General features: G+C 34.6%; 1 protein-coding gene across 1 annotated transcript; it reads right to left on the bottom strand.

Annotated features, from left to right (window-relative positions):
* On the bottom strand, window positions 1-1,186 carry LOC117927282 (spliceosome-associated protein 130 A-like). The gene has a single exon (XM_034846752.1). The coding sequence runs from the start codon at window positions 1,100-1,102 to the stop codon at window positions 464-466; it is 639 nt and encodes a 212-aa protein (XP_034702643.1). The 5' UTR covers window positions 1,103-1,186; the 3' UTR covers window positions 1-463.
* Window positions 1,187-12,940: the final 11,754 nt, after the last annotated feature.

Below are 12,940 nucleotides of genomic sequence, written 5' to 3'. Positions count from 1 at the left end.
CCAAATACTTTGTTAGTTGCTGAAAGAAAGCTTGGGTTCCTATATGAAATTAGAACCACATGACGATTCATCAGTAAGACTTCAGATGCTCTAGGAACCACAACCAGTTTTCTTCATTATGAGTATTAACCAACCCATAAGCTAGAGGATATTAGTCATCATCTGCATCTAAGGCAGATGCAGACAACAAAGTGTCTTTATGTGGCCCACTCAAGTGATAGGCGTCAACAAACAGCAACTCCCTGGAATTGACTTCATAAGTCGCTTGCACATCCATGGAATTAGCTTGTAAGAGTCCTCTGGCTTTCCAAAATTCGCTGTGCTGGAGAAAGTCCAATAGTGAGGGCCGCTGCTGAGCGAATGCAATAGTTCCTTTACATGCAGTTGAGCCACCAGGCTGTTAATTTCTCAGCTCATGGCGCAGGTGAACATTAAGCTGCTGAAGATAGACTGGCTCTCTACATCAGCTCGCATTGATTTGTTTGGAGTTGCCCAATTTCTTTGGCAAATCTTCATTTTCGTGTCTTGAATTGTGGTTCAGTTTCCTTACTTCTACCTTTGGACATTTCAAAACAAAACTTGCAAAGGCTTGAATGGCTTCTAACCTTTCTGCCAATTCAGAATTTTCCAACTGCAGGTTTACATTAAAGTTCCTTAACTCCTCTGCTTCAGCAGCCTCAAAGCATTCCTTTTTAGCGGCTTCACGCTCTTTCGTTGCAAATCCTCCTTGATCACTCTCAATAATTACCAATAATTTTTGCTTGGGTTGAAGAACAAACCTTCTTGGTGTATACCTTAAAGGAATCACAGTTTCATTAAATATTTCACCCAGTCTTTCAATAGTGAAGATCCTCAACGCATCCCCAGCAGCAGCAACCACTACACCTTCAGCACACTGATCAGATGAAAATGATGCAGCAAATTCAACTGTCTCATAAGAAAGCGGTGTCAACAGAAAATGCCCTCGGTGAATATAGCCAAGCCGAGGGTGGCTTGACAAGCATAGCATTGCACGTTGGCCTCTCACAATGACACAGAATATCTTTGGGGCTCTCAGTCCTAAGGATCGGGAATGAACATCAGAGAGCTGACCTGTCGCCATATCTACCACTGTTCTGAACAAAACTCCATTCTGCGAACTAACATTAAGAAAAAGACTAGCAGGGCGATCAGCACCAACCTTACCACCTACTGATGCCTGAACTTCGAGAGAGATATTCTAGAGGAAAAGAAACACTTTGCATACTCAAAATCTGCACACAATCATGGGGATCCGAAGACAAGATACGAATAGTGTTGTCACTGTTGGGATTTTATTTCTCCTACATCTTTGGTAATAAACCGAAGACGTGATTCAGAATGTGGTCCACATCATTCCATCAATTTAGGGACAAGGATTCATGCTCGGAACCACGTTCGCATCACTACCCCATGTTCTGTGCATGCTCTAGGCAAACTCAATGATGGAGAGAGTCTTTAAAACGAGGCAAAACACTAATGGGTAAGGTTCCCTAAGCCTACAATCTCTTTGGCTCTGTTTAGTTCCCGGAAAATGCTAAGGAAAGGAAAAAAAATGTAGAGGAAAATGGTTTTCTTTAGTTTGGATGACATGGAAAATAAGATGGAAAAAAAATATAAAGGAAAGTATTAAAGAAAATATTGTAATATTTTCCTTATTATTTTCCTTAAAAAATAACGAGGAAATAAGAGAAAAAGAGAAGGTCAAAGGGGAGGGGGGGAAATTTTATCGGGCTGTTGTTCATCGAGGCTTCACCTCTCACTTTCTTTTCATCGGTGGCTATGGTTTCTCACCGTCATCGACCCTTTCAACGGCCACCACAATCACTCTGACCACCTTCCAGGGCCGAAAACCTACCCTTTTCAGGCACCCGAGTTCCCATGGATGAAGTGCGCTCTTCAAATCAAGTTCCCATGGATGAAATGGATTCTTCAAATTCAGTGAATGTATTCGGATCCATGTTTTTAGATCAGGTATGAATTGAACTCCAATCCACCTCATCCTGTGAAAACCCAGAACCCAAGGTAATCGTTCTCTCTTGGGTTCTCTGTTTGGGTTTCTAGGTTGCTTTCGCTTTTCCCGTTTCTTAAATTTCACCAAAATTTTTCTAAACTTTCCTGGCTTGTTGTTTTTTGGATTTGATCTGATTTTTACCCTTGATGTTCTGCTATTGTTTACTGGCTGATGGTTTTTTCATAATTTGGTTGGGGGAATGGGTCTATAGTTGTGTATTGCATATATGTATCTTGTTGCTGCCTGTGAGTGCTTGGTTATTGCTTTGTATCATTGTTGGTGGCATCAATTTTTGGAAGGTTTATTGCATATATGCTGTAATTGAGCTTGTGTTTATTTCATATATGAGTATTGCATATATGCTGTAATTGGGAATTTGACATAGTGTTCACACGGGAAATGCTTCATTTGATCCATATTACTTGGTTTTTTCAATGACATGTGAATGTATATTTGATGAGAGAAGAGGGGTGGCTCTTCTGGCAATGGTAAGTTGATCGCTAACTAGCCACACCAGACCCTCTTTCATCATCATACTTAGTTTTTCGAATTACTCTTCATTTGTTTCTCTTTAATAGCTAAATTGGTTCAATTGTCTAAAAATGAATCAAATTCCACATATGACTTGGCACAAAAATCACCTCAATTGATATCATTCCAGGGGATTCCCAAATGACTCTCTATATTTCTTGATTTGCTTACATTATGAGAGTAGTTACAGAACTTAAGTTGTACAGTAAGCATCAACTGGTAGGTTATGATCATTATGACTCTCTAGGTTGTGATTGGGGCTGTGTTTTCAAATGGTAAGTGGGGATTGTGATTTGTTTGAGTGGGAAAAGAGGGGATCGGGTTTACTTAGATATGTTCATTAATTGGAGGAAGGATGATAAGTTATGATTGTGCCACTTGATAAACAATTTCATACCCAGTTGGATGACTTGGTCAGGACACTAGAGATGCTGTTAAACTAGCACAATAACATTTCTACAGCTTCATAGAGTCCATTGATGCTAGCTGAATGTGTCTCAGTGAATACATATGATTCTTCTAGCACTTACTATGAAATGAATAAATTCTATGCTGCTAGGTTTGGAAATCAGTAGATGATTGATTATGTTCTTGATAGGAGTCTTCTATCATGGTAGAAATTCCAGAGTTTCTTGGAAGTCTTAAACCTGAGGAATTTGCAGATTTTGTGAATGAGAGATTGGATTTCCAAGTTCTATCAAGCTCCTGAAGAGAGGGATAAATTAGTACTGGTTCCCTTAAAGAGAGGGCTTGGTAGGAGCAACTACAAGTTTTTTCAGCAAAGAAAGGGTAAACCCAAATTCAAAACTTGGAGAAAAATGAAAAAGAAGATGAAAGAAAAGTTATTCTGTTTAATTACATTCAAGTCATGCATCCAAGGTATCTATCTACCTATTGAATTTTTGTTACCTAAGATCAAGGAATGACTTGTTGGAGATGGATGAACTGCTGGTTGCAAGTATATAAGTGATTTGAGAACAAGCATACAAGATGTGTTGTTTTTATACACTTTTGGACCTATGGAATAGGAATATTGCAAGAGCCAATTGGAATACTTAGGTTTCAAATGGTTGACATATTCTGGTGCAATTAATAACTTGTGAGTGTGTTCAAGAATAAGGATTCTCTTGAGGAAATTATTGGAATCAATAATCTTAGTGTGCAGAATTAGAGCTTGGTTGAAACTTTGGAGACTAGTGGACTCCTCAATTTAATTGGAGCTTGAGGAGATGGGATATTACCAGGATCTAGAAACATGCTAACTTGGCAATTTTTATGAGTATGTTGCATATAAATACTGCTTTGTCATTTAGATTTTTGTTCATTAGTTGGAGGATCTTGGCTTACCAGGATCTAGAAACATGCTAGAAATTCCATGATTGTTTGAATCTAAAAAAATAATTTAACAGTACCAAAAACAATTAAAATAAATAAATAAATAAATAAGCTTATATTCTCATACGGCGTAAAGGCAAACACGTATTTGAGGTAGTTTTGGTGTTAGCAATGGCTTCTCGAAGTCTGGGAAATTTGAGCTTCCCAACACACATTTCTTTGAAAACCCAATTTTTTTTTGGCTCCAAACCTCAGTTTATGTCTTTCTCTGGAGCTCTAAGAAAACCCGTAAGGTAGAAATTCTCAACTCGTGTAATGAGTTCTTCTGCTTCTTCTTCTCAGAAACCAGATAGCATCCAAGTTTTGTTATCCCTCAATTTTCCCTTCTTTTTCGTGAACCGGATTGTTAATTTTATCCTTTATGACAGTTACACACTCATAGGTGATTGATTTTTGTGTATTCATGCTGCTGTGGATTCGTTTCTTTACCATGTTTTCTGTTGTGAGAATCATAGGTTCTATTTATGTTCCGTAGAAAAATTGATACTGACCAATTATAATTTTTTCTTGGACAAAACATATGTGCTATTAAACATATGGTTTAAATTTATTACAAAAGAAACAGTATCAAGACTGATATAGATAGGAACAACAAAGTGAAAAGGACTAAGTTTAAGTTAGGAAAGGGTTTCAGAGATAGGACCAGGACCATAGGTCAAGTCCCATGCACAATGAGGAAACTTGGAGTAAAAACAATGGACAGGACAAATTCAAGCCATGGTCTCTAGTGATCATAAACCAAATATCAATCTAGCCCCCCATATCTCTTTGATTGAATGTTACCTTTTTTTTTCCCCCAACCTGAATTTAGGGTATATATTACTGGTTTCTAGGCTCAAAATTGGCTGTGTTCAAGGCCTGAATGGGTTGAGAATTGCATAAATGAAGGTTCCCCATGAATCCAAATGGGGACATATCTCTAAATTGGAAAATGTAAAAGGAAGGTTCCCATACTTGGGGTTGGAGTAGGAGAGGGTAGTGGGTCCTTTACTACACTACTTTAGGATGGCCTAAAACAAGCTCCTCACATGGCTTTATTAGTTGGAGGTTTAGGGGGTACCCATTTGGAATAGGGTGGATCCATGTTATTCCTGGTTCCTCTACTTCAAAATTTAATTCAAGAAACTGCTTTAAATCTTCTCCACATGCCCTCATGTTCCCATATGCCCTGTTTCACATCACTCTCTCTCTCTCTGATTGGGATTCTTCAACCATAAAGTTTTTTTTTTTTTTAAATATCAAGTAGTTATTCTATATACTTATCAGCTCTCATTGATATGGATCCACCAATTATAATTTATTTTGTTTCCTCATTACTTTCCCAATACCAAACATCACCAACATTTAACATTTGATAAAAATTAAGGCCCATTCAGTTTATCTACCAGAAATACAAAAGAGATAGAAACAAAATAAACACTAAAAGTCAAGGCCATGTTTGGGATTGCTTCCTAACATAGTTTTTTTTTGTTGCATTTGAACTAAAATAAAGATTCATTTGAACTAAAATAGTGTATGGGTTTTCCATTTCTTTTTACCTAATTTACTTTTCTATTATTTGTGCAGGCAAAGCAAGTTCATCCTGATAAAAATTTGAGTGACCCTTTGGTAGCTGAACGATCTCAGGTAAGTTCACTTCTTTGTCATTCATTCATCATCTTCTTCTTAATACTCTACTCTCCTTCATTCATCCCAAAACCAAGTGGATGACCAAGTATTCTTAAGTAATCATGCAAATTTCAGACTGAATAATGAACTTAGAAAGAGTTTCATTTTGTTATCATTCTTTAAACTAGACATTTCAACTCTAGTAAGGTCTGTTTTACCATAACTGGTAACTTGTCATTAATTTAACTATCATAAATAGTCATAATCAATCTTAGATTAATTTAATTTAACTATCACGTTTTAAGACTGAATAATGACTTCACTAAATCATTCGTCTTACTTTGCTATCATGTAGACTTATAATGAAGAGTGGCAAAGACTTAGAAGATGGGTTGCAACTTGTGTAGCTATGTATGCTGCATATGCGGCAATTCTTGTTTCAGTTTATCATCGCTCAAACTATTTGGAGAGATCAATCTCTAATGAAGGAGATTATGAATGGCATGCTTTGATGGAAAAACTTACACTAATGGATAATGAAGATTGTTATAATCAACTACGTATGGGAAAGGATGCATTCGCAAGACTAGTAAACATTCTTCGGGGAACAGGTCATCTTAGAAATAGTGCACATAGTAATGTAGAAGAACAAGTTGCCAAATTCCTTCACATTGTTGGTCATAATTTAAGGAATAGAACTATGAAATTTTATTTCAAGCGTTCTAGTGAAACTGTTAGTCGTCACTTTCATCAAGTTCTTAGAGCTATAATATCTTTAGATGATGCCTTCTTAAAGCAGCCTGATGATTAAGTGCCCTTAAGAAATCAAGGACAATACCAACTTTTGGCCCTACTTTAAGGTAAACTTACTTATCTAATAAACATCATTAGAATATTATTTATATTTCAAAATAAACTAATAATTTTGTTTCTTTATAGGATTGCATAGGGGCAATTGTATTTAGAACTATAACTCTAGTTAAAATCACACTTTGAATGAGTTACAATGAAGTTATTATTATATCTCCTCCTCTTGACTTTTCATTTTAAACATAATATATATGTATTATTATTTCAGATGGAACATAGTGAAGGCTTTGAAGTACACAAAAGTGTAAGTGAAAAAAGAAACTTGACTTGGATTGATGAAATGGACAACTTTTTGGTTGATTGATTAATGGAGCAAATGCATAAAGGGCAAAAGATAGGAGGAGTCTTCACCAAGACAGCTTATGCAATGGTTGCGCAAGAAATTGGGGAAAATTTTGAATTGAGTTGTAACTCTGAGCACATAAAAAATAGAATGAAAACTTAAAAAAAAAAAAAAACTTTTATGCTGCTCAAGAAGTTTTACAAAATGGTAGTGGATTTGGTTTCAATTAATCAACTTAAATGATTGAAGCTACCACGAAAGTATGGACTACTTACACTAAGGTGAGTTAATTATTATTTTTGAGTTATTAGAAATAAAAATTTTCATGTAATGTAGAGTTATAAATTTCTAATAGACATTATCATAATTGAACTCGAGTTTTGTTAATATTTGTTTTTTCTGATGTTAAAAGGCACGCCCAAGAGCATCTTAGCTCAGACACAAACCTATTAGAAATTATGATAAGTTGTCCATTCTTCTTGGAAAAGATCGAGCAATAGGAAGTCTTGCTGTAGGTGCAAAAGAAAGACAACTTCGTTGGGCCTAGGAACAAAATTTGGATGACACAATTCCATTAGGATCATCACAACATGTGATCAGAGATGAAACATTTGCTTATGTTGAAAATGAAGCAACAACTGAGACATCTTTCTCATCTGCAGATGCATCTGTTTCTACACCAAAGTCAAACAAAGAAACAAAAAAGCGAAAATCAAAATATGCTGACATTGTAAGTGACGAATTAAGGTCAATTAGAGTTGGAATGGATGTAGTTGTTGCAGCTCTTGATAGAAGCAACCTTCAAAATTATACAGAAGAGTAATTGTTTGAAGAGATTGCTAAGATTGGAGGCATGAGTGATGTATCTCATATAAAAGCATATCAAGCTCTTACTGGTGATGTGAGTGCAGCTCAAGCCTTTCTTGCTTGTCCAATTGATAGGCGTAAGCTTTGGTTGTTAGTTAAATTTGAACCTGCTTTTTTTGATGCCTAACTTGAGATGGAGATTATTTTTATTTTTAATTTTACTTTTGTTTTGGGGCTATACATGCAGTTTTGATACCAAAACTCATGGATGATAGTTGACTATTAGAAATTGATCTATTATATTTTTAGACTTATGAAGACTTTTTTTATTCATCTATCTTTTTAGCATGTTATTCAATTATTCCTTTGTTTGGTTAGCTGAAAAATGAAGGAAATTATGCTTTTTTCGGTTTAGACTAGCTTGTTGTTTCTTGAGTTTTCAATAATTTACAAATTGAATTTTAAATTCTGGACTTCTTCTTTCATTGAATTCTCTGATTATCTACGTTTTTGCGGCTACCGAACAGAGCATAGAGTTCAGTTTGATTGTCTCAGGTGCCTAAGGTGATATGTTTTGTATAGATAGCATCATGGGGTTATGGAGTGGCACTCTGTATAGTTGGCTAATTTCAATGGCTGGTTGTTGTTAGAAGTTGTGTAAACCAACTTAAGGATAATCAAATCTACAACTACTTTTACCTTAGTTTTGATACTCATTTTGGTTTTGGTTTGAGAATTGAGAACCTTTTCCGGGGGTGGTTTAGTAGTAGCTGGTTGAGATTCTGATGGTCCTGCTAATCTAGAATTATCACTTACCATCTCTAACTGCTGTTGATATTGTTGAAACTGTAGATGCTTCTGATCAAAAGCTAGGTGATCAGACGTTGGCTTTATACTGATAGGAGATTCCAATTCCAACTAGGCCTCAGCTCTACTTGAAAGAGTGTTCACTGCTAATCTTGAGTCAGTGCTCTCTCCTCTTGACTTTGAACTTCCCTGAGTTGAAAACAGAAACAAAAGCCCACCAAAATTTTCAAATGGGTATTCAAAAACACCTTAAGAATAGCCTCACTTTTCAAGTGGGGTATGTCTCCAAGGTTCATCTAAAAGATCATCAAAAGAGAGAATGATGCCTTCTGAAATGGGTATTGAAGAAACTGTGATAAAAAGTAGTATATTTTATATAGTAGTTTTTTATTTTTAAATTTAGATTTAGAAAATCCTTTTTAATTTTGAATTTTATATTTTATATAGTAGTTTTTTATTTTTACATTATATGAACATATTTTATTTCTAAATTTTGATTCCGAAAATCCTTTTGAATTTTTTAAAAGCTTTTTATTAGCTATAAATGTTCCCTTGGAAATAAAAAATAGTTATTACTCATATATTTTATTTGTATTATATGAGAAAAATTTTATACATAAATCTTATAATTATTAATAAAAAAATAATAGTAGAGACTTTTTATGAGCAATGTTTTATGTTAAAAAATTCACGTTTTTCAACAGTTTTTTTTATTGGATTAATTTATTTTATTATTCAACAAATTGTAACCATTTAAGACAAATTGTTGATTTTATTTTCCTTCCATTTTTCCTTACTTTTTTTTTTTTTGTGGTTAACCAAACAAAAGAAAATGAATTTTTTTTTCCCTTGAATTTTCCATGGATAACCAAACAAGTGAAAAAAATTATATTCTTTTCCTTGCTTTTTTTTTTTCCTCCCAATTTTCTTTCTCTCGCACTTTTCGGGAACCAAACAGAGCCTTTCAGTTTTTCAAAACACCATCTAAGTAGAGGTTGTGAAGGTTTAGAAGCACCTGAAACTCGAAAATAGAAAAACACATTTTAACCTGTAGAATGGCAATGGTAGGAGATATGTTTTCTGATCTGTCTATAATTCCATTTATGATCTAATTTCTATTTAATGGTTTTATAGCATGTTTAGATTATTTATTATTGTCCATCAGTTGGTATCAGAGCCTTGTATGCCTTTGCCTTGTTCATTTTATAATCTGCATTTTTCAATCAAGTGAGTTTTGGTATTTTAGAGTTTTTGGTTTTAGAAGTTTTTGATGAAAAATATAATTAGAAATCATTAGGAGATGAGATTTCTAACATTGCGGTGTTTTAAATCATCATTTTGGTGTCTGGAATACTTGGAAACGTCGAGTTTCATTTCGGGTTACAAATGGGTCAAACAGACTCGGTTGAAGGTAGGGGACGACTACAGGGGCTTATCATTTTGACTGTCAATAAGATTTATATAAGTAAACAAGTAATCAGGAAATGGGCAGTAGTCGAGTTGGTCACAACCTTATCTTTATTCATTCATTGCATGCTTTCTGTGTCCCTGGCCAGAGATTTGGAATTAGTGAATTGTAATAAATAAAAAAAAATCATAAAATTTAGTGTTTTTAAAATATGTTAATTTATGGATATTTTATGTGCTAGATTATTTATTTTTTCTAGTTGAATGCATATTTTTATTTTTAATGGTTTATTGTGCATACAAAATTAAATTAAATAATTTGCACATTAAATTTACTCTTAAAGGCTCTTTATGAATTTAATTTTAGATTTAATGTGCCTATAATTTATACAATTTTAGAAATTTTGCACATTGATATTGAGTTTTGTGTAAAAATTACTTATGGTTTCATGCAATTTATATATAAGTTTTCTTGTGAATTAATTTGATGTCAAGTGATCCTTATAATTTTAATTAATTAAGGAGTAGCCAAAACATCTTTAATTATGCAAAATTATATATTAAGTGTTTTGGGATCACATATAGGAAAATGACATTATGGGTAATTAATTATATTTGAAATAATAAAATTTTATCCCACAGGAATTTTTTTTTTATTATATTTGTATCATTAATTAGGATTGAATATCAAATTATATTTCTTAATTACCCACAGGAATTAGGAAATGGAACATAATTTGATAGTTTTATCATAATGTTTTACATGGATCTAATTGAATTAGAACTTTAGCCCACAGGCAAGTTTTATGTCACTAGATTCATAATTTTTGAACATGAGTTACATTGGTAAAACATGATATTTGTTTATTAGTCTCAAATTTGAATGATAGGCATGTATGTTTAATTTTTGTGCAATCATGCAACCTACGAATTTCTCTAATATAAAATGTGACATTCCCTAATTGAAAGGCGGTAACTATAAGGTTTGGAAGAAGAGAATTCTCCTTCATTTGGAGTGCATGGACATTGATTATGCTATCAGGAAAGACAAACCAACCATTACTGACACCAACACTACAGCAAAAAAGGCTCTTTATGAACAATGGGAGCGATCAAATCGCCTTAGTCTGATGTTCATAAAGACCAAAATCTTTGATGGTATTCGTGGTTCTGTTGATCAGCATGACAATGTCAAGTCATTACTGAAGGCTATTGATGAGCAATTTGTGACTTCAAATAAGGCACTTGCCAGCACCCTAATAATGAAGTTTTCATCCTTAAGACTCACCGATGTGAGTGGTGTGTGAGAGCACATAATGCAAATGAGGGATATTGCGGCACAATTGAAGACACTTGAGGTTGAAATGTCTGACTCCTTCCTTGTGCACTTCATTTTAAACACTCTTCCACAACAATATGGACCCTTCAAAATCTCCTACAACACACACAAAGCTAAGTGGTCAATTAATGAGTTTCTGACCATGTGTGTTCAAGAGAAGGGAAGGTTGAAAATGGAATTAGGTGAGAGTGCATTAATGACAATGGAAGGAAATGATCAGAATCAGGCCAAAAAGAAAGGGAAAGGTAAAATACCGTCCCAAGGTGGAATTAAGAAGGTCAATAGGTGCTTCTTCTGCAAGAAGAAGAGGCATATGAAAAAGGGTTGCACCAAATTCTAGAAATGGCTTGAGAAGAAAGGTAAACCAATCTCATTTGTTTGTTATGAATCTAATATGGTTGATGTTATTTATAACACATGGTGGATTGATTCTGGTTTTACAATCCATGTTTTGAATACCTTGCAGGGTATGCGAAACCTAAGGAAGCCAATGCCAAGTGAGCAATGCATTTATTCAGGAAATAAGATACATTCACATGTGGAGGTTGTTGGAACATGCAGTTTAGTTTTAAGTAGTGGTTTTAATTTAAATTTAGAAAAGACATTTTATGTTCCAAGTTTCTTTAGGAATTTGATTTCAGTTTCAAGAATTGTACCTTTGGGTTATTCCTTTAGTTTTTATAAGACATCTTTTAGTTTGTTTTATAAATCTAATCTTGTTGGAAATGGTACATTGTCTAATGGTCTTTTCTCTATCAATTTGAAAAACGATACCACTAATAACACTATGCATGTTCTCATTGGTACAAAACGATGTGTTGTGAATGAACATTCCTCTATGTTGTGGCATCGGAGATTAGGACATATCTCCATACAGAGAATTAAGAGATGAGTAAATGATGGAGTACTTAGTACTTTAGACTTTATTGATTTTCACACTTGTGTGGACTGCATTAAGGGAAAGCAGACCAACAAGTCTAAGAAGGGTGCCAAGAGGAGCACAAACATATTAGAGATCATACATTCAGATATTTGTTGTCTAGACATGGACGCGTATGGTCTGAAATACTTCATCTTCTTCATAGACGATTACTCATGATACATGTATATCTACTTGGTTCATAACAAGAATGAAGCATTGTATGCCTTTAAAGTTTTAAGGCTGAAGTAGGGAAACAATGCGGAAAGCAAATAAAGATTGTGAGAACGGATAGAGGTGGAGAATATTATGGCAGATACACCAAGGATGGACAAGCACCTGGTCTTTTTGCGAAGTTTCTTCAAGAGCATGGGATAGTTGCTCAATACACCATGCCTGGTTCCCCAGACCAGAATGGTGTGGCTAAAAGAAGAAATTGAACATTAATGGACATGGTTAGGAGTATGCGTAGCAACTCTAAGCTTCCTGAATCCTTGTGGACTGAAGCTCTTAAAACGACAGTGTATATATTGAACCGAGTTCCAACAAAGGCTGTCCCTAAGACACCATTTGAATTATGGAAAGGTTGGAAACTAAGTTTACGACATATACACGTTTGGGGATGCCTGTCTGAAGTAAGAGTTTACAACTCACAAGAGAAGAACCTAGACCCAAAGACCATTAGTGCGTATTTCATTGGATATGCCGAAAGGTCTAAAGGGTATAGATTCTACTGTCCATCTCATAACACTAGAATTGTGGAGTCAAGAAATGCTAAGTTTCTTGAGAATGACTTGATTAGTGGGAGCGATCGATTTCAGGACATTGTTTCTGAAAAAAATCATATTGATGCTCAAACATCCACTTCAAGTGATAGATTGATTGTCATTCACAATGCCCCTTAAGTTCAAATGGGTGATAGACAACCAATCATTGAAGTTC

The sequence above is a fragment of the Vitis riparia genome, chromosome 12 (genome assembly GCF_004353265.1).
Source record: "Vitis riparia cultivar Riparia Gloire de Montpellier isolate 1030 chromosome 12, EGFV_Vit.rip_1.0, whole genome shotgun sequence".
Classification (NCBI taxonomy): domain Eukaryota; kingdom Viridiplantae; phylum Streptophyta; class Magnoliopsida; order Vitales; family Vitaceae; genus Vitis; species Vitis riparia.
Note: the sequence above shows the minus strand (reverse complement) of the source record. Positions and strands in the feature narration are given on the sequence as shown.

Coding starts and splice junctions, on each gene's coding strand:
- LOC117927282 (XM_034846752.1), bottom strand. CDS start 1,102: ATGGCGACAGGTCAGCTCTCTGATGTTCATTCCCGATCCTTAGGACTG.